At 47.4% G+C, this 22999-nt stretch overlaps 1 protein-coding gene across 4 annotated transcripts in view; it reads left to right on the forward strand.

Annotated features, from left to right (window-relative positions):
• LOC142786321 (uncharacterized) overlaps nt 1-22999 on the forward strand; it is a 286022-nt gene that overhangs the window by 174784 nt on the left and 88239 nt on the right. For all 4 annotated transcript variants that reach the window (XM_075883956.1, XM_075883957.1, XM_075883958.1 and 1 more), the window contains exons 15-17: nt 7385-7453; nt 12290-12334; nt 22412-22480. In XM_075883956.1, the coding sequence (XP_075740071.1) occupies nt 7385-7453; nt 12290-12334; nt 22412-22480 (183 nt within the window). The remainder of the gene's footprint in view (nt 1-7384; nt 7454-12289; nt 12335-22411; nt 22481-22999) is intronic.

The following is a 22999-nucleotide window of genomic DNA, read 5'->3' on the forward strand; positions in this document are numbered from 1 at the left end:
ATAACATCGGACAACTAGCGTGACGTATGCCGTCTGGAGAGAGGGGTATGAAAGGGCCTTGTGAATAGTCTAGGTGATGTTGGTTCGACACCTTCCCGTTATGTAACATGGGAACGGAAAAGCGTGGATGACCATGGCCATATTGGAAAACTGGCTTCGGGAGGAAAACGCTAGATTTACGAGGCAAGGCAAAAAGGTTGTCTTCATCGTGGACAATTGCTCAGCCCACGGTCAGGTTCAAGTACACCAAGCCATTACTCTGGAGTTCTTGCCAGCCAATTCAATGGCATTGATCCAGCCAACAGATCAAGGGATTATTCAGAACATTAAAGTTCATTGCCACAGAAAATTACTCCATCATATGCTGCTGAGAGCAGGCAGCGAGAAATGCTACAGCTTAGATTTATTGGCAGCCGTCCACATTTTGGCTTGTGCCTGGGAGCAAGTGAAGGCAACAACAATACATAGATGCTTTCACCATGCTGGCTTTCAAGCGCAAGAAAGCAGTAGCTGATGAAGAAGAAAGCCCTGCTAATGCCGACATTAAGACAGTATTCAGTCAGGTCGTACCCTCTGCCCCTTTCACTCTGCAGGACTACGAATCAATGGATGAAAATGTTGAAGAGACTGTCAAGTAAATGATTGCCGAAGTGCAAGATGAGGATCAATCTTCCAGCGATGAATGTGATGACAGTACTGCCAGTTCAGTGGTGCCACCAGACCGATCAGCTAGAGAGGCTGCTGAACTTTTGCAGCGCTACTTTGAGCATGAGGCTTGTCCAGAATTCTAGCTAGTTTGTCAGACATAGGTGCATACCTTGTGAAAAAACAACTCAATCTTGCCAAACAAAGCACTCTTCACTCCTTTTTTTTTTCTCCTACTCATCCTCATGAGTAAGGTGAGGTTTGTGCAATTGGAATAAAGGTCTTGGTTTACTAAAAAAGGGTGAAAGGGTATTGATGAAAATTGGCACAGACACTAAAAATGACCTCACAATCCTTCCATAAAAATTTTGAGGCGATACCACAAACACTTTATGAGAGACAAATTATTTCTTCATTGAACTTCATGGAGGAGATGAGCATATTGTTAAAAAAAAAGCAGTATTGAGAAAACTGCGTTTAAAGTTTCAACTTTTCTTTACGTCTGACACCTAAAAATTGTGATCTCAGGTTTGTCTTGTGATATTTGACTTCTCAGGCATCTGGTCTCTGACCAGTGTTCCTTGGTTGTTTTTTTTTTTCCCATAACTTCCTTTTCATGATTTACAAAGAGCAAGCATAGATTTCAAACCAAGTTCTCTGTATGAAGGAGTGGTGTGATAGGCATAACAGAAAGGTCGTAATTGAATAAGACCATGTACTGAAATGATTACACATATTTTTTGTGCTGAAGTTGTAATTAGTGTAATTGAGTACTTGATTACAAATAATCACTGAGCATTGCTTTATTTGGAAAGAGGTTTGTTGCATCAGAAAACTGGATCACACCATGACGCCCGATGCCTTCTTTCCAAATAACAAAGTTATAGGCAGAAGACTTGTGGCACAGGAATTTTTAGCAGTATAATTAATGAAGCGAAACGGGCATATAAAAATTTGTGCCCCTGATTGACACATGCTCTTTTGCCACTCTAGCAGTAAAGCGCATCATCATACAGCCGGTCGTGGAAACTCTAATCTATGGGGCTTTCATTGCCTCCGAACATTCATACACTTCGTGGCGATATCAAGCACGGCTCCAAGCACGTTTAAATCGCATCACAAAAGCTTATTGACAGCACTCCATATGACGGTGGAGTGCGTGGCCGCGTGGACAGTGCAGCCGGCGCGTAATGCACTTGCCGGCGGCGTTCGGTGACGATGCCCAAAATGTGTAACTACGATGACAAAAACACGGCGCACACTGCGCTTGGCATCGCATTTTCGAGTGACGATGCGCGAAACTGCTAGCCGCTGTTCGGAGCAATCCTTGGCTTTGGGGGGGGGGGGGGGGGGTGACGAGCTTCACTGTGTGGTCTGTTGTCGATGCGTAAAATGCCCAAACGTGGTTCAGAGGAGGTAGCGAGTGATGTGCTTCATTCCTTGCGAAGAAGCACGGTCGCCAAGAGTGCGCTAGCGCGTCGTTTCTGCCCGCAGTCTCGCTGTCAGCAGAGCTAGGGCTAAAGCCAACTCCGATGACACGCCGCGCTTGTAGACCACGCGCCCACTCGTAGTAATCTGATCGTGCCGTCCCTTACCGCTTCGTTGCTTGCGAAGAAGCACATCGCCACAAGTGCGCTAGCTCGTCGGTCCTGCCTGCAGTCTCGCTGTTGGCGGAGTTAGGGCTAAGGACGACTTTGACGACTTTGATGGAAAGGACTCATGTTGTTGTTGCCAGTCTGCCATCTTGGCTGAAGGACTCTGTGTACTCTGTGTACAATCTGTTAATACATTTCTTTTGTTTACTCGCAACCCAGGACATTCTGGTGGAGGTGCTGGGTACGAAGACAGTATAACGAAGCTACACAGCGGCCGAAGCTTAGTTTATTCAATGATGGCACAACAGAGTCCCGCTTCCACAGCTGCAATGGCAACAACGATAGTTGCTCTGCCCCAGCTCAAAAACCCTGGCGTGTTCTGCGGGACCTGCAATGTCGACATTCAAGAATGGTTGCCGGTGTATGAGCAAACAAAACAAGCAAGAATTATCGTTGGGACGAAACACTCATGTTGGTGAACATATCATTCTATCTGAAGAGAACAGCCAAAGTGTGGTTTGAGAATCACGAAGCGTTAATTGGCAGCTGGAAAGCGTGCAAAAAAAAAAGATGCATGCACTGTTTGGCAAATCTACTGGCATGAAGGCAGTGACCAAGAAGGAGCTTGAATCTTGCACTCAAACGTCATTGGAGTCGTAGCTGTCTTACATACAGGATGTGCTCGCCCTTTGCCGCAAAGCGTACGATGGCATGGGGGAGTTTGAGAAGGTAGCGCACATATTAAAAAACATCGTCGATGATGCATTCAATATGCTGATTTGCAAAGACTGTGACACAGTAGATGTATCATGTTTTGAGTGTAAAGACTTCGGCGAAGTGATAGCGACATCGACGACAATGCTGTTGAGTCACTGTGACACAGACTACAAAAAGAAAAGAAAAACATGAAACACGCGGAAAACTCTCGTGGCAGGAGCACCGAGAATAAAAAGGCAGGAGTGGAAGGGCAGCGCATGGTGCAAGTACCGTATTTACTCGAATCTACCGCGCCCTCGATTGTAACGCGCACCCGATTTCCACCGCGAAAAAAAAAAAAAAAAAAACCGTAAGACACCGATTGCAACGCGCACCCATTTTTCTCGCTGGCCCGCACGATCACACCACTCGAAAAAACGACTCCTTTCGGGAGCGTCTTCTATTTAAATATGAGGTAGGGGCGAAGCTTGTGCCCATCTGACGTGTAACAGAGCATTGCCGTCACTGTAGTTTTACCGTGGACCGATGTCAGCACGCGAACTTGCTTCGCCCCCTTCTCGACGGTTGTGGTGCCAGGCATGTCGAAGTAAAGAGGCGTCTGATCGGCATTCCCGATTTGCCCAAGCAGGTAGCCGTTGTTGCGCCGCAAGTTTAGGACGAACCTCTGAAAACTGTGAAGCTTTTCATCGTACTCCTCCGCAAAACTTTTCGCATATGCATGTTCCCCTTCGGAGGAAAAAGCCTTTTCTTTTCATGAAGTTAGTTAGCCAGCACCTGCTCGCTTTAAACTGGCTCCGCATTAGACCGTTTTCTAAGACTAATTGCATAGCCCGCACTTGGAGCAGTTCTGTCGTCACGGGCCGCTGTGCCGCTCGCTGCTCAAGCACATACTCGCCGAGCAGCTCTTTATTTGCCGAAACCGACCCTGCTGTGGTCCACTGAAGCCTTTGCGTGAAGCTTTGCTGTCGACAATCTTCTGCTTTTGTTTCCGCCGGTCCCGCATGCACGTTTCGGGAACTCCGAGCGACCGTGATGTGGCCCGATTTTCGTCGGTTTCTGCACACGCGATGACTTTTCTTTTAAAAGCGGCATCGTGGTGCGCTCGAGTTTTTAGAGTTGGCCCTTCCACGCCGTCGATGCTAATGCAGTACTAGATGACGAGCTCCTCAGCACACGTACGAAGTGCCGCACGTGGGAAACACGTAGGCAGAAATGGCCGACGCGCCATGCCGACGCACGTAGGGGGCGGCCATTTTGGATTTGCCGATGGCAATAGATTGACCGCAATTTTTTTGTTTGTACTCGATTCTAACGTGCATGCGACTTAAGAACTCGCTTAACCGGAAAAAAGGTGCGCGTTAGATTCGAGCAATTACCGTAGCGTTCGGTGGAAGAGGCAGCGATGCGAAGAACAAATCCCTGTTCCTGCCGACGCCTAGTGCCTCAGAGTTTGTGGCTCTGAATTATCAAGAAGTCCACGGGCCGCCCCAGAGTTCACCTGTACGTGAGTCGTCACGAGGGGTCCCGACGACAACCGTTCACGACTCACCGTTTGACTCTCAGCAGAGTTGATCTTCTATAGATTAAATGTTTGGATGTGTGGGTGCTACTTAAAACGCCCACTTTGTCCTTATTTCTTGAACCTCGTACGGTGAAGCTAATACACCGTGACATTTTGGCATCCGCGGGACAGGACGAACTTGTTCTCTGTGGCACAGACACATTGTAGATGCTATGGAAATGCATAAATTAAGGGAACTGGGGAGCGAGTGAGCTTGTCAGAGGCAGAGTTGAGAGGGTGGAGGAGACTGCAGGAAAATCGTCAGCGAGATGATAGAGCGGCTGAGCATGAAGCGGCGAAAGAACACGACCTGATGGCTGTTGAGCGAGAAAAAATACCGGCAAACGCGTGGCCTCTGAGCAAGCTCTAGCCAAAGCAGAGGAACGCAGCCTTCCGCTACGCATAAGGCTTGCCGAGCTAGATGCAGCACCAGCGTACCGAACGCCACCGGGAGAATGACCTGAAGTACAAGCAGTGCGCTACCCTTCCATAAATCTTTCTCCTGCAGTTTGAGATTTCTCCTGCAGTTTGAGATTGCCCGAGACGACTTTGACGCGTACCTCAAGAGGTTCGAATGCGTGAGGACAAGCCGAGGCTGGGACAAATTACAATGTGCAATCGCCTTGAGCATGTGCCTCACAGGAGAAAGTGTATGGAAGACTGTCTTCTGACTACTGCCTAGATTATACTCATGTAAAGATAGCTCCTCTGCGGCATTTTCGTCTCATGGCAGAAGAGTATCGTGAGCGTTTCCGAGCGTCAAAACCATAGAACGGAGAGACAGCTACACAGTTTGTAGCTAGAATTAAAGGACATTTTGATAGGTGGATTGATCTCTCGGAGACCCCGTACTTTCGATAGTCTAGTTTAGTTGATCGTCAAGGAGTTGATCGTCAAGGAGTTTAGTTGATCGTCAAGGAGTTGAGCGTCAAGGAGTTTTTGTCCAATTGTATAAGAAGTTGGTCACTTGCTTCCGCAAAGGGAAATGCTCCACCTTGGGTACCTCTACCTAAGCAGCTGATGAATTTATAGACGTTCAGCACCAGAAAAAACTTGGCCCCGTATATGCATGTAATCTGCAAATGTGGTCGAAAGACTATAGTCTTGCGTGTGGAGAGAGTGAACAATTTATTTTATGTTCTCCGTAAAAAAATCGGTGGATGGTATTCTGGAGGCACTGCGTTAGAGTGCCTGGAGCGTGCAGCGGAGGCGATCAAGTGCATCAAGTCAAGTCACATGTGAGACATGAGCGCCACCTGGCAGCGTTCTTAAAAAAAAAAGCGCGTGACTCCGAGACGGGTGTGTGCGCCCGTCGCAGAGGTGATAAGGTTTAGAACGCAAGGCAACGGGTTGGTGCCACCACCATCGCGTCTTAGCAAAGCGTTAGAAACTCCCCGTTCCGTGCAAGCGTTGCATGGTCAGCGCTGCGTGATAAGTGCTACGGTTCTAAAAATTGCTTATGTATGCCTTTTCTAGTAAAAGATGTACATGCCAGTAAAGGATGTACATGCAGAATATATACGTGTTATGGTGCCCCCAAACTTGCACAATAGTTGCTTATTAATTGACAATTGCACAAGTATAAACGCTAAACCTTGAGCAGCATTGGTGGGCGCTGTGGATGGAGTCGGCTGTTTCAAGTACCGGTGCCGTTAAGAGTGGACAAACAGACAAATGTACAGACACAGACAGACCAAAATTTTTGGGTCGAAAGCCCCCAAGAAAGGCTATCGTCTTTAAAACTTCTTCTATTTTCATAAGCATGCGAAAGTGCCCGGTACTGAGAAGCAAAGCTTTCTCGGTGATATGCAACCTGTTATTGCAAAATGCACCGTGTGCAACAGAATGGGCCACACAGCTGTCAGCTGCCGATCCAAAGTTCAAACATTTTTAGAAATGTCATCGTCACAGGCATGATACGATGCGGTGTCTGGAAAAAGGACCATGGCAAAACCAAACTTTTTGCATTGTAGATAACAATCAGGTGACACCCGAAACAAGGTAGCAAGAACATATTGGGCTTGCTGCTTTTGAAGGGGTTGTCATAAGCAAAATTGGGGAAATGCCTCTGCTAGCGACGTTATGAGCTTGGTGCAGGAGGACTGCGAGGACTATTGGCCTGGTGTGCGATCTATGGCGGAGCTGCGAATCGGGCTTGTATGATGTCACTTCGAGGTTTTGTGCACTTTTGAGGCGCGGCGCAGTGTAGGAACCACAGTCGTGGGAAAACTCAACAAAGTAGTAGTTCAATTGGTTAAATTGTGTGTGGTGGTTATTGACGCTTTCATAATAACCATGGGTGTCTTGGTTATATTGTGTGTGGTGGCTATTGATGCTTTCATAATAACCTTGGGTGTCTGCTTTTAACGCTCATTTTAAAAGAATAGCATTTTGATTCTTAAAACTGCGGCCGCTTGTCTCCGCGGCAAGTGCTGCGCAATGGTGAAGTACTGCTCTGTGCCTCTATATGATCACGCACCCGCAAAAAGGACGTTAACTTTCACTACTATTCCAAGTACCCGATGGGAAAGAAGTGGATAGTTACACTCAGAAAAGGGAAAGCACCCCCCACCCCCCTTAATCAGCCGTGCTTGCATCGTTACTCTGCTTGTGTTGGTACTTTACCTTTTGCTACATACTCGCTGACCCTAATTATTTACCTACTGCATTGAGTATTGCCTTTTTCTACACCTAAACAGAGCCTTATTTGATTTGTATACGCAGATGGAAATACTGCACCATTTACTAATAGCACATTTGGTTACATGAAGTGTATTTTCGTAATTCACTGTGTTAATTACTTGTACGAAAGTCCTCGTGGGCTCTTCAGAAAAGCACTATTTCTAACAAGTGGTCTTTCTTGCAGTGTCTGCTGGACTGTCTCCAACGTTTACTCTCTTGCCAGGCATGGACACAAAGATGCGCTTGCGAGAACGTGAGTGATGGCAGTTTCTCCTATTTTAGGGGCATTTCTCGTAGCTGCCGAATTTCTTAGTACTAGACAAGTGTGACTTATCTGGCGAGGAGACACTTGTATATCGCTATATTTCATGCCCTATAATAATGCGGATACACTAGGCATGATGCTAACTCATCCGGGTACTAGAAAAGGCTACACAGACGGTGGTGGTGGTGAAAAACATTTTCTAATATATTTACAGTGAGAGGTATGGATAAGGCGAGTCTGAAGCTTCTGCACATTCCTCTTGCTCTATAAGTAGCACACATTCTGCTGCTAAATCGGGTTTGGCTCGCCCACATCGTCAATGCATCTAGAAATGCACATACGCAAACAATGTGAATCGGGAGTGACATTTCAGTTGTTCAGTGTTCATCTTATAATATTATATTACGAGAATATTTTTTGCGGAGAACCAAACAGCGCGTTCGTGGCCGTTCGCTAACCACTCATCGCAAGAACGTCATGTTCCTGTGAAAAATTGTCGCACTAAAAAGGTGGTGCTTTCCAAGAAGAAAGTCACAGCTTTGCCGCAAAGGCAAAGCAATGAACGTGATAGCAACAATTTGAAAGGTCACGCGCAGAATAGAATGCAGATCAAATTGTGCCCCACTTTTCTCCCGCGCAAATTACGCAAAAATCCTACTCACAGGTACAGATGCACGCAAACAGGCATCTCAGTTGTTACTTCGCTGTGTCTGCAGAGTGTGCGCTTTTCGAAAACTGAGATTCGAAATGATTGTAGTGACCTTGGTGCACCCGGTAATTACAACAAAATCCTTTTAGGTAAAGCCCAAGGCCAGCCAAGGCATACGATTCTCCCCACTGCGAAATAAGGGCGCACGAGGGGGCATCATTGCTCCCCTTCTCTAAGCGTGGCGAAGTACGCAAAAAAGATGAGAGCGTGCGCCACCGCGCGATGTGGCGATGTGCGCTCATTGCGCCATCTTGCTAGCAATGCTGAAGACGCGATAATTTCCCACGGGATGCCCATCAGTAGTGGTAAGTGGTAGATATAGATAGAGTGTTGTTTGAATGTTGAAGGACGTGCTCCTCTGTGGCTCAGTGATTAGCGCCTCGCACTCGTGATGCAGAGGACCCAAGTTCGATTCCGCGCGCCTTGTCTTTTTTTTGGATTTTTTTCTTTCTTGCATCTTCATATATATAGATACTTATACATATATGGTGAGTGACGGCAACGCCAACGCCGGCGGAAAAATCCAGCCCAAAGTGTCCATATAATTGCTATCGCAATAATATAAAAAAAACGAAGGAATTTATGCAAAGTGAACAATAACTGGTTTTTACCAACTACTTTCCACAAGTGCTTGAGTCTCATAATAATTAAAGCTGTATATATTTCAGCAAAGCAGACAGCAAAATTATTGCAAAACTTATCTTATTCCTAAAGGTCTAGGTATCGGGAAACAGTTGGTTCAGTGATATGATGTAGTTGTCGAAGTTGTCCGTTTCACATTCCGTTGTTGGAAATGGTGGTCGCGGAAGACAATCTGCGTCAGCGTGACATCGACCGCTTTTATGGGAAACCATGAAGTCGTATTCTTGTAGACGAAGTGCCCAACGCACAAGCCGACTAGATGGGTCACGCAGATTGACCAACCAGCAGAGAGAATGATGGTCTGTCACAATGGTAAAGAAGCATCCGTAGAGGTAGGACTGGAAGTGCTGCACTGCGAGGCATTTGCCCTGTGATGGTGTAGTTACGCTCGGACTTGCTTAGCGAGGGACTTGCATACGCTACGACATGTTCTTTGTTATCCAAGTGTTCAATCAGGACAGCACCTACATCAATACTGCTAGCGTCTGTGTGAAGTTCCTTGGTAGCCAGAGGATTGAGGTGTGGAAGATTTGGATGAGACGTCAAAAGAAACTTCAACTCGGATAAAGCAGACTCACATTCAGGGATCCAGTCAAACTGCGGCCCTTTCTGAAGCAGGCACGTGAGCAGGTACGCAATATTGTAAAACTGGGAATGAATCGAAGGAAGTGTGAACAAAGCTCCAAAAAGCTGTGCAGTTCTTACATCAAGTGAGGTTCCTTGAACGCCTCCACTGCGGCAGTCTTCACGGGATCCAGTCGTATGCCTTTTTTGTCCACAAATCATCCAAGGACGAGTCTTTGGCGCTCTCAAAACGATATTTCTTTGAGTTGAGCACCAAGCCTGCTTTGCTTAGGCAGTCAAACACGAGACCGAAGCATGTGTTATCCTCACAAAAGGTGCACTTGAAAATTAAATGGTCTTTGTAACACATACCCACTTGCCACTTCAATCCACGTAGAATGTTGTCCATGAAGCGCTCAAAAGTTGCAGGCATGTTGCATAACCCGAATGGCATCGCATTAAATTCAAAAAGTCCATCTGGTGTGGCAAATGCCGTTTTCTACTTGTTTTCTTAGTGCATTGTAATCTGCCGGTATCAAAAAGTAAGAGCCCGATGAAAGACAGTCAATAGTGTCGATTCGCGGGACTAAGTATATGTCTTTTTTTTTTTTGGTGATGGCGTCAAAATGACGGTAGTCAACGTAATATCGCCATTTCCCATCCTTCTTCCTCACTAGACTTACTGGAGCGACCCACGAACTACATGATTCTTGAATTACATCTTTCTTGAGCGTCTCACAAACCTATTCATTGATCACTGCATGTTCCGAAGGCAATACACGTTATAGTTTCTGTCAGCGACGTCTTGTCGATGCGGTGCTTCATACGAGAAGCAGGGAATGACGGAGTGTGTAGCTGTGCGAAATCGAAGAGACCGGCGTGTTTGCGCAGAATACTCCCCAGTTCATTACGCTCGTTGGTGCTCAGTGGCTTATCGATCATAGCCATAATGGTGTCCCTGGCGTGCAGATTATGGCAATGGGTCCAATCTGGGAAATCAACTGCTCTCTGAAAGGATGCCAAAGGAGAATACCTGATGTTCATCAATCTCTGGAAGTTTCGGACCCTCCGGCAGCACTGTCGGTTCATCAGAGCAGTTGATCACCCATAAACCAGTACGCACTTGCGCATTGGATAGCATGCAGTAGATAATTGAAACAGTCTGCTTTGTGCAACTGAGAGCCCTGCCGCGGTGGTATAGTGGCTAAGGTACTCGGCTGCTGACCCACAGGTCGTGAGATCGAATCCCAGCTGCGGTGACTGCATTTTCGATGGAGGTGAAATTGTTAAAGGCCCGTGTGCTTAGATTTGGGCGCATGTTAAAGAACCCCAGGTAGCCGAAATTTCCGTAGTCCTCTACTACAGCGTCTTTCATAATCATATGGTGGTTTTAGGACGTTAAACACTACGTTTCATTTATGCAACTGAGATGAATGGGCTCCATGGTTGCGTCAAACGTTTCCTCACTTGCAGGGGAACAGGCAACAGGGACACATTTGCTGACAATGGCGGCACAGTTGTGTCTACGAACAAGCAAAGGACACTTTCCTGACAGTGCGGAATCTTCATGAATGCAACTGGGACATACAAGTCTACTGTAATTTGTCCTGCGTGGGAATCGACAGTGACACCACATATCTTCAGAAAATCCAGTCCAGAATGACTTCATGCGTAATACAAGGGAAAACAGCAGACTCTGCAACAAATTTCTAATACGCCAAAGTAACAGTCATAGTGCACGCACCAACAGGTTGTAACACATTCCCACTCATTCCACAAAACGTATCAGCACGGTCTTAACGAAACATGACTTTTTGTTCAAGGAGGCAGGTGAACACGAGACTCATCACTGACCCAATAGCACCTGTGTCCACTAAGGCTATTGTTGGTACACCATCGATAAGCACATAAACCTTATTTTTAAACATGGAAGCTAAAGAGGATATTTCTGTTGAAATCGAAGACTGTCCAGAGACATCACCTTCAACGGCCACTCGGACTAGTTTTCCGGAGAAGGCCAGAAGTGGGTGCGCCGAGGAGACGGTGATCCGTTGATGCGCGGGGTACGAGGTGGTGTCACACTGCGGTCAGAAGCCAGAGATTGGTTTCGTAGGGGTCCTGGGGTCTCGTTAGATGCACTTCCTGGGAATGCCTGTGCTCTTGTAATGTTAGACCGGTTATATCTCGGCAATTGGTCGTACCTCGGTAGCTGCCGGTAGTTGCAATACCTGGTAGTGTGGACTTAAAAGCCACAGTTGTAGCAGACTAGTAAAGCACACTCGCCGAACCAATGCGCAGACCGCTCAGTTGTGAAGGGTCGGCGATCAGCTTGCTGAATTGGGGCTGCCCGCCTCTGAGTGGCAGGGCCGAGCTGAATGCGTTGGCCGAAATTCTGCTTGGACGCAAATGAGTCATGACGTGGCCACGGAGTTTTAGTTTTGTTGATGTCTTTCATACATACTGATTGTTGCAAAGAAGCTAATGCCGCCGTGTAGTAAGGCCTAGTCGGCGTAGGCCTGTGCATAGTTGAGGCGGTTGATTCTTGACCCTTGCACTAGGCCATGACGACTGTTGTCAATGGCAGACCAGCAAGACGACGGCTCCGGTGAAGTTCAAACAGCTGTGGCTCTGTGGTACGTATGTTTTGTACCCAGCACCTCCACTACTCAATTATGTCCAAAAGAAGGGTTTATTTTATTCAGAGGCGACGTAACAATCGGCTTGAAGGTGTAGAATGAATGTGCACCGGATACCTTTGCCAATAGCTGAACATGCTCTTCTTCTGTCACCTCCCTGTTCCCTGCTGCACAGATGCACATACCTAAATTACGTGTGTGGTAATAATATGCTAGATATATTTGAACGAATAGATGTACTGAAATTTTTCTTTCTTTTGTGTATCTTTATAGGAGGCCTTCAGCGCCATGAAGTGAAGGACTCCTCTACACAGACATGTAAGTGTTATAATAACCTTATTTGTTTATGTAAATATTGTGAGCGCGACAAGCGAATGACTCTTTATTCTCTTTGTAATCATCATCACCTGTACATCTTCATCTAAGAATATCATCACCGGCGTGATTGAGCTCGAGCCTGGCCGAATAAACCGGTTCCTCACAAGTGGTGGACTGTGCTTTTCGTTCCCTCAAGTCCTCTCGCCCGTTCTCGCTGGAGCTCCGCTCGGGTCGTCGCGTACAATCCCCTGCCATGGCGGCCCAAGAAAACCCTGGCCCATCCAACGTCGCCGTCCTACTGCAGCCACCGCCACCCGCTCCGTCCAACAACACTCGCCTGCGTGATCCACCTGTGTTTTCCGGTATCCGAGGCGATGATGTCGAAGACTGGATCAAGAACTACGACCTCGTCAGCGATTTGAACAGGTGGGACAATCCACACAAGTTGCGCAGCGTCCCATTTTACTTGTCCGATGTTGCGAAAACTTGGTTCTGGAACCACCACCCAGATCTTCCCGACTGGGACACTTTCGAGCAGCAAATTCGTCAGGTATTTGGTGCCCCTGCAGTTCGCACTGAGGCAGCAAAGAAGAAACTCGCTCAACGCACGCAGCTGCCGGGTGAATCTTACACCTCTTATATTGAGGATGTCCTTGCACTGTGCAAGCGCGTTAACACCGGCATGTCTCAAAACGACCAAATACGCCACATTATTAAAGGCATTAACACCGTCGCCTTTCACGCCCTCGCCACGCAAAATCCTGCCACCACCCAGGACGTGATAACCATCTGTCAGCGACTTGATGAGCTTCAGTCTCTTCGCCTTTGCTACGATGCCACCGACGTTCCTTTGCCTGCACCCCTCAACTTGCGTGCGCTTATTCGCGACATCGTTCGTGAAGAGCTGCACGGGCGCTGCTCTTCCTGTGCTGCGGAAGTTACTTCACCTCCTGAAAAAGATAGCTTGCGAGACCTGATTAAACAAGAGATCGCCTCCGCATCGCATGTGACGTGTTCCAACAGTCCCTGCGTGCGCCAGACGCGCACGTACGCCGAAGTTGCCGTGCTCTCTGCCGCACCCACCGTTTCTGTGCCTACAACAGCAGACCATACGCCTGTGGCTTCGTTATCACCGCCAGTGCGTGCACCACCTTACTACGCACCTCAGCGTAGAAAATGTACGTGTTGAGGCTCTTGTAGACACTGGCGCTGCCGTTTCGATTACATATTCGTGCTGATTTTTGTTCCCGCCTTCGAAAAGTCGCCACACCTTTTGGCGGCCCACCTCTACGTGCGGCGACCAACGCTCTCATTCGTTCACTTGCACAGTGTACCGTTCGTGTCTGCATAGAAGGCATTCGTCATCACATTGTTTTCGCGGTATTTCGTGAGTGCACCCACGCTCTCATTCTTGGGTGGGATTTCTTGTCTTCTGCGTCCGCTTTCATATCATGTGATCAGCGCCTCCTGCATCTAAACGCCACTGACTCTTCTCCGCTTGAACAAGGTGGACGCATCGGACTTGTCACCACGTCAGATTACGTACTTCGGCCATACATCGAAGAAATTAAAAGTGTTAATTGCACCGACATTGTGGATGGCGACGTACTAATTCTCCCTTACGGTCATACCCTACGTAGGGGCATTATGATCACACCGGGGCTTATTCGTTTCTTCGATGGGTGTACGTACCTAACCGCCATAAATCAAACGTCAGAGTGTGTACTGCTCCCCTGTGGCTCAACACTATCTTGCGCGGTCGACAGTGAGCCTGTTGCGATTGTTACTCTTCCGAACAACAACCACAACGATGTTCCGAAGTCGCAATCATTGCCATTCTATGCCTCTGCCACACCTGTGTCGGCGACAATAAGCAATGACTTAACACCTGATCAAACTGAAGATTTGCTCGCCCTGTTAAATAGACACCATTCTATATTTGACGTGAACTCGCCCGCTTTCAGCATGACTACCGCCGCTACTCACAGCATCCAGACTGACGGCTCTCGTATTGTACATCGGCGTCCATATCGTGTGTCTCAGGCAGAACGCAAGATCGAGGAAAACGTCTCAGACATGCTACGACGTAACATCATACGTCCTTCCTCGAGTCTCTGGTCATCCCCAGTTGTTCTCGTTCAAAAGAAAGATGGGACAGTGCGTTTCTGCGTCGATTACCGTGCGCTAAACAAAATAACGCGCAAGGATGTTTATCCCCTCCCTCGGATCGACGATGCACTGGATTCATTACAGGGCGCAGAGTATTTTTCCAGCTTCGACCTTAGGTCAGGCTACTGGCAGATACCAATGTCGGAGTCTGATAAAGAGAAGACCGCCTTTTCAACGCCAGGTGGGTTGTACGAGTTCAATGTGATGCCTTTTGGACTCTGTAATGCGCCCGCCACCTTCGAACGCATGATAGACGGCGTATTGCGTGGTTTGAAATGGAAAACATGTCTGTGCTATCTCGATGACATAGTAGTGTTTTCATCCACGTTCTCGCAGCATCTACAACGTCTTGACGAAGTCCTCACATGCCTTGCAAAAGCTGGTCTACAGCTTAACACCAAGAAATGTACCTTTGCTAGCAAGACAATCAAGGTTCTCGGCCACCTTGTCAGCAAAGAAGGAATTCGGCCCGACCCCGAGAAGCTTGCCGCTGTCCTCGATTTTCCTCGTCCACTACGTCAGAAGGACCTGCGCAGCTTTCTTGGGTTATCTTCTTACTTCCGGCGCTTCATACGTGGTTTCGCGGAGCTTGCGTCTCCGCTCCATCAACTCCTCGCAAAGAACGTCCCCTTCATTTGGTCCGAAGACTGCGAAAGCGCTTTCACGGCATTGAAGCAAGCCCTCACGTCGGATCCGGTACTGTGCCACTTCGATTCCACCGCACCCACCATCCTTCACACCGACGCAAGTAGTCATGGTCTCGGTGCGGTACTCTTGCAGCGTGACAAAAACTCACGCGGACGCGTCGTGGCTTACGCAAGTCGTGCTCTTACCGCTCCAGAAAAGAACTACACTATCACAGAGCAGGAGTGCCTTGCTGTTGTTTGGGCAGTGCAAAGATTCCGACCATATCTTCACGGCCGTCATTTTACCGTCGTGACCGACCATAATGCCCTATGCTGGCTTTCATCGCTGAAAAACTTATCGGGTCGCCTTGGTCGCTGGGCGCTTCGCTTACAGGAGTATGATTTCGATGTCACCTACAGATCTGGGAAGAAGCATCAAGATGCTGATGCTCTATCGCGCTGTCCTTTGCCCAGCGGAAGCAATTCACCATCGATACTCCAAAACAACAGCACCTCTCCAATCGCAGCGCTAAGTTCATCACCTGCCACCCTATCCGTCCTTGTTTCACAACAACGTGTCGACCCATACTGCCGCACCATTGTTGACCGCTTGACCGGCTCTACTACTCCTTCAAACGCCAGACTCCGTCGACAACTTAAACAATTTAAGCTTGTCGGTGATGCTTTATGTCGCTACGTTTACCACATCGATGGCAACAAGTGGGTACCCGTCATCCCACGTTCTCTGCAGCGTGAAGTTCTGGAAGCCTTTCATGATGATCCAACCGCTGCTCATCTAGGCTACCACAAGACTTACGACAAAATACGAAGTCGTTGTTTTTGGCCTGGCCTCTCTTCAGCCGTCGCTAAGTACGTCGCCTCCTGTGTCCATTGCCAATGGCGAAAACGACCGACAACTGCTCCGGCTGGCTTAAATGCAACCTCTTCCTTGTCCCGCCTCACCTTTTGAAGTCGTTGGAATCGACTTGTATGGCCCTCTTCCTATATCATCCAATGGGAATCGCTGGATTGTCACGGCAGTCGACCGCCTTACCCGCTACGCAGAAACAGCTTCTATACCATCTGGGACTGCCACTGAGATCGCCGATTTCTTTCTTCGCCACATCTTTTTGCGTCATGGAGCTCCACGCATTCTCCTCAGTGATCGTGGCAAAGTCTTCCTATCTTCCATTGTCGAGCAAGTTTTGCGTGCCTCAAACACTGTTCACGAGACCACTTCTAGCTACCACCCGCAGACCAACGGATTGACTGAACGGTTTCATCGGACCCTATCAAACATGATCGCCATGTACATTCACCCCAACCACACGAACTGGGATGCAATTCTACCCTTCGTGACATTCGCCTATAATACGGCTGCTCAACGCACTACCGGCTTTTCTCCATTTTTTCTCGTCCATGGTCGCTCGCCGAGTTTCGCTCTGGATGTCTCTTTCCTTTCCGCCCCTGCACCCTCGACGGCTCCTTTCTCTGAAGAATTCCTATCTCGTCTCGCACACTGCCGTCACCAGGCCCGTGTTAACACCGGCCTCTCTCAAGACACTCGAAAATCTCGCTACGACTCGTCTCGCCGTGTTGTGAGTTTTTCCCCTGGTGACGAAGTTCTTCTATGGACTCCACTACGCGTCCCCGGCCTATGCGACAAATTCATCAGTCGCTTCATTGGGCCATACACGGTGGTCGAACAGACATCTCCTGTCAATTACCGCGTTTCCCCTCTTAGCGCTAGTCCTGATCATCGTTGCCGAGGAACAGAGATGGTGCACGTATCTCGTTTAAAGCCTTATGCGCGACGCATTTCATAATACTGTCAAGCGACCAGGCGGCCGCTTTCACCGTGCGGGGGAATTAGTGTGAGCGCGACAAGCGAATGACTCTTTATTCTCTTTGTAATCATCATCACCTGTACATCTTCTTCATCTAAGAATATCATCACCGGCGTGATTGAGCTCGAGCCTGGCCGAATAAACCGGTTCCTCACAATATTTTATTGTAAATGCAATGCATAAGGGAACTTCAGAAAGTCAGTTCAGGTGCTGCAACATCACTGATTCATTCAACACATGAATATTACACAGTCAATTGTGATGAAGTTGACAAAAAGTTGTTGCCTGCAAGAAAAATAATTGTCCCTTGCCTGTTTCAACTGCAAACCTGTATGTACAGTCTGCTGGTATGTTCCATGTGTCCTTTGCAAAAACTCCCTTTTGGACAGCTTGGTGACATTACTACAGGGTAAGATCGGGCACCGCCAGGGCATGTCTTCTTAGCTATATGATGTGAGCCATGATCACGGTGTAAGAATAAGCAAGGTGTCGACAATTGCTACTCCGCGCAAGAAGGGAGCAAAGGCAGATTGTGTTTGCCGATGACCTTCAGGTACGAGTAGTTCCTGTCACGCGAGTTGAGATGATGCTACTGTATGGGGCGCCAGGTATTTGAGCGCGAAAGAACATATTCCTGAAAGGTTTGCAGGCATGGGATTTGGGGATCTAGTCACACATTTTCCTGTGCCCGTAAGCCCTGCCTGTGTTTTAGTGCATGTGTACTTCGACGCGGCTTATGACTCCTAGTACACATCAGTGGCCTTGTCACTGGCTGCGCCTTGAAAGGGGCAAGTGGTGTTTCTTTCTGAATTGTAAGTCGGGGTATCGAACTTGTACGGAGCGTGTGTCGCTTTTCAAGGCTCCGTGTAAACCAGAACGCTAGGATAACGGGCGGTGGGTGATTGCGAAAGCTGACGGAAGCTTCAGCCTGCTGACCATACATGCGCGAAGCAGTTCCTGGAAGAAGCAATCTCTACCACATATCATTCAAAATACAAGAGAAACGTCCTGTTGCACACACCAAAAAAAAACGTGTTCTCACTCAGGTGGCTGTACCTGCAGTTTTACCGGGGCTGCCCAACATACCTGACTGTGCAGCAAACAAAAACTAGGAAAGCATTGTGAAAACTGCTGGCTCTACTGCCGACTTCTCGGAAGCGACGGGGGCCAAAATGTTCAATTGCATCTGAAGTGCCTGACAGGCATGCTAAAAGCACATCAATTTATTATGCGTAGAGGTAGCGGCTTCGCAGCACGGTGATGATGAATCAACAGGCACTGACAAGGAATACATCGCGCGAAGGTATGGCAGTAAGCCTAACTAGCTCTCGAATTTCATCTAGTGCAAACACGTGAACGCAATCACGGTAGTTTTGGGGCCGTTCTTAGTGACGTCTGCTCTGAAAAATCTGTTGTCCATGCATGCAGTCCACTAATGAACAGAAGAATTGTGCAGACGGTTCGGCTAGGAGATGACGATATAGAAACGAACTGCCACCGAAGACTAGCGATGTTGTTGCAGGTTTTGTTCTTGCGCAGCAGCTTTTATGTTTTGTTGAAGACGATGCTGAAGAAGCACTTCAACGTGTGTAGTGCTGGAAAACTTGCTAGGCGCAGCCAGGTTCACAAGAGACGATGACAGGCTATTTTCTTGGAGGACTGTCAGGTTACGACACGAGCTTTGACAGGGGCCAGGTTTTAAGGACTGTGGTTAAACTTATGAACGAAGTCGATGCTGACGAAGAAAGTGCTTAACAGCGCAAACGACAGGACTGGATAGAAGAGTCGAGAATAGAGCACCAACCAGCCCAATCAAGCATTTTGATGAAGTCAAGGCTATCAATGCTGACATCCGATGATTTCTTGCCCATATGGGACAAAAGGACGAGACCCAGGTCAAGCTCCACGAGGGGTGCGGATGACGTGGTACGAGGACTCCAGTGCTGGTGAGACCCAACCCGACGCCTACCGCTATTCCGGGGATCATAAAGTTCATTTAATCACATACGACATCACAAAATATTATTACTTTGGGCATAGGCGATTCCCACTGCCACACATAATGTTGAAAAGGGCTCACGCAGTCACGCTACATTTACTGCAAAACGAGAACTTGCCCAACTATGTATTTTCTAAATAAAATTCACCCTGATAGTGAAATTCTAGGCGAGTGTGATACGTGTGATACGTACGATGGCATGATTAGAATTAGACACATGCTGGGGGGCTGTCCCGCGACTCTTGCTGACCCCGAAGAACATTGGTTTTACTGGCAGAAGATGGTACAAAGCGCGTGTTATCTAGATCAACTATGGGCAGTCCAGAAGATCCATGATAGTCCATGATGTCAGGCTGAGCCATAATGCCCGGTACTGACAGCTTGGCCTGACAGTACCGACGTGGATGTGGCCCGCCTCGGTCTGTAAAGACTTGGCTTTACAGACGAGTTTTCACCCAGTTCGCTTCAAAAACGCAGAAAAGCAAAATGCAAAGAAAACTCTAAAAATGGCGGTGGTGTGCTGCACACGATCGTGATGCTCTTTCACCTCCTGCATTCGGGAGGATGGAGTCGTCGGGTAACCCATTGTGCTTCTTTTGTATTTTATATTCAATACTCTAATTATTTTATCCAGTCTGTGGATTTTGTTTGCATACTGATTGTGTGTTAATGAAATAAATTCTACTGTTGTCTGTATAAATGAATATAAGTGATCATGAAAGAGCAATTCTGCTTGCGTTGTTACTCTACCTTTTGCTACATACTCGCTGACCCTAATTATATAGCTACTGCATTGAGTATTGCCTTTTTCTACATCTAAATTAGAGCCAAATTTGGATTGTATTCGCATATGAAAATGCTGCACTTTCACTAATAGCATATCTCATTGTATGAACTGTGTTTCTGTAATTCACTGCGTCAATTACGCTCAAACCTTGTTATAACGAAGTTGAAGGGGATTGATGATTTATTGATTGATATGTGGGGTTTAACATCCCAAAACCACCATATGATTATGAGAGACGCCGTAGTGGTGGGCTCCGGAAATTTCGACCACCTGGGGTTCTTCAACCTGCACCCAGATCTGAGCACACGGGCCTACAGCATTTCCGCTTCCATCGGAAATGCAGCCGCCGCAGCCGGAATTCGATCCCCCGAGCTACAGGTCAGCAAGTTGAAAGGGAGCCGCACTTATTTCGTTATACAGTGAAATTTCGGTATGACGAACTTCAGGGGACTGCGGAAATCTGTTCGTTATTTTGAAAGGTCGTTATAGTGAAAGCTCGAAAATTAATCATAAATACTTATTTTTCACCGACCAGAATGACTTACCTTTACAGCGGTGGGTCCTTGAACTTGTTTTTTACGAGAAAAAAAAAAAAAAATGGACAAGCAAACACCAGAAAATGCACGTTTACTTCAAAAAAGTTTGTGATTTTTTTTTTTGACGCGAGCAGCATAAATTTTGCAGCGCGAAGGCCTCAAGCTCATCCACATTCCTGTGGTGCAATTCGGTTCTTTGGTCACAACAGCCTACTTTTTGCCTTCCTGTTGCTGAAGAATATTCATTGTCTCGCTTAGCGAAAACTGCATCCGCTTCTTCATCGCAAGAAGAGATGAACTCATTTGTAGTATCACCGCAGAGCGAACGCAGGCTTGCTTTGCGAACCCGATAAGTAATCACCAAAAAGAGATGAACACAACTGAAAAATAAGGCCTCCAAAGAAAAACCTGAAGCGTCACGGCTGTCATCGCCTCTTTCGAAGAAAAAAAAAAGGTGCTAAAAAAAAGGAAATTTCTCGCGTTTTGTTTTCTGCTTTCCCGCTGTCTCGGGTTTTCTGCGCTCATGCTTCCTGCTCCGCATCTCTCACTCTGTTTCGCTGACCTTGCCCTCCCGTGTTGTCCTCGCCTCTGTGCTCACTTGTAAACCTGCAGCGTCGGCGTTTCAACAAGAGGAAGGAAGGAAAGAAAGAAAGGAAAGTCGCCTTTTTTTTTTCCCTGCACACCGTCGCGCGTCTTGCGAAAAGCAGGGCGATCGTTCGCTTTGTCGTCTGCTTGCGTATCCCTCCAGTGGTCGCGACGGATTTCAGTACATAAGTTCGTAGTACTGAGGCGTTGTTAATATAACGTGGAACTAAATTATGGCTCATTATTCTGAAAAGTTCGGTATTCTGTAGTATGTCTTAGTGAAATAGTTTTACATTGAATCTATTAGCAGTCAGCGCAGGATTTTTAAAAGTTTGTTAATCTGAAAAGTTTGTTAGTGTGGGGTTTGTTCTACCGAGATTTCACTGTATTCATTATTTCGTTATATTCATTATAACAGCTTGTGGCAATGTTTGCTCGGATGGGCGCACACCTATAAGCATGCAAAGAAGGAAACTGCCTCGTGGCCCGATGTACCACTACACGACCACGCGTGCGACGGAAAATAAACACAGTCGAATCTCATTATTCGATCTCGCTTAATTCGAACACGCGCTGTGGTCCCGTCAATGCTATATGTATCCCAATGGGACAAAACGCACTGTAATTTCAGCATACCGCGCTCCTAAAATGTTCTCAGCACCATGCCCAATCCCGCGGCGGTGCCTGTGCCACGCTTCTGCCTTTTTCGTCTCTGCACGTAGAGACTCTTCTCCTTTCAAGGCTGTGCGCGGAGAGAGAAGAAAAAAGAAAGAAAAGAAAGCTGTCGTGGGGAGTTGACTTTCTCTCTAATGCTGATCTGCTTCTATCTGCATACGCTCCTTCTTGGTGCAGAGGGTAGCAGCGAAGACGCAGTTGTTGCCGTCATTTTTAGAGAGTGTTGGTGCTAGATTTAGGTGCGCGCTACCATGCTTTGCAAACTGCGTGCGTAATGGATTGATTCGCTGCAAGCCAAACGTGTGCGGACAGGCATCACAAATTGCTTCAATTAATGACGGATGTCCTCTGATTTATGAATGATTGTGTCTTCTGAAGCTTCCCCATCGTGTGTTTTTTAGTGAGAGGGAAATCGCTTTGCACCGCGGCGCTGCTTCTAAGTCATGTGACCCGCTGAGCGCTTCAATCCTATCTACTGGCTGTGTGAAAAGGACAACTCTCTCGGCCGCGCGTGGCGTGACTGTTAGGTTGGTGAGGGAGCCTTAAAAGAGCCGCGCCGAACGAGCGTCAAACTCTGCAGAAAATGATATACTTAACACACAATGGTCAGTTTTTTGTAGACTAATTTAGTTCGTTATATTCATTTACCGGTCAGTTTTACTTGATTACAAAGAGGTTTAAAATGCATGGTTCTCAATGGAGCTTTCAAGGGGAACTTCATTTACTTTGTTGTTTGTATCCATTATTTCGTTTTATCTCGTTATGTTATAACGAGGTTTGAGTGTACTTGCAAGAGGGTCTTCTTGGGCTCTTCCAAGAAGCACTTAATTCTAACAAGTGGTCTTTCTTGCAGGGTTCGATTGCCCGCTCGGCAAGAGCTTCAAGCCAGCGGGCAGAGCAGCAATGATGCGGTTGCTGGAACGTGAGTGATGGCAGTTTTTCCTACTTCAGTGGCTTTTTTCGTAGCTGCCGAATTACCTCTAACTTACGACTTATATGACCAGGGCACACTTAGGTATCATAATAATTTATGCCCTATAATGAGGCAGATACACTACGCATTACGCCAACTCATTGTGGCACTAGAGCCAAGGCTATACAGACCGAGCTTCCACACATTTGTCTTGCTCCTTAAGTAGCACACAGCCTGCTACTAATTTGGGTTCGGTTTGCCCGCAACCTCAACCCGTCTAGAAATGCACATACACGAACAATGTGAATGGGGACAGACATTTCAGTTGTTCAGTGTTCATTTTATGATCTCATATTATATGAGTATATTTTTTGTGGAGAACCAAAAAGTGCGTTTGCGGCCGCGCACTAATCACTCGTCACAGTCGAACGTCATGTTTACTGTGAAAACCCGGCGGCCTGAGAAGGTGGTGCTTTTCAAGAAATATAAAGAAAATTGTAGTATTGTGTGGCGAACACGCCGCGCAGA

Source organism: Rhipicephalus microplus, unplaced genomic scaffold (genome assembly GCF_043290135.1).
Source record: "Rhipicephalus microplus isolate Deutch F79 unplaced genomic scaffold, USDA_Rmic scaffold_22, whole genome shotgun sequence".
NCBI lineage: Eukaryota > Metazoa > Arthropoda > Arachnida > Ixodida > Ixodidae > Rhipicephalus > Rhipicephalus microplus.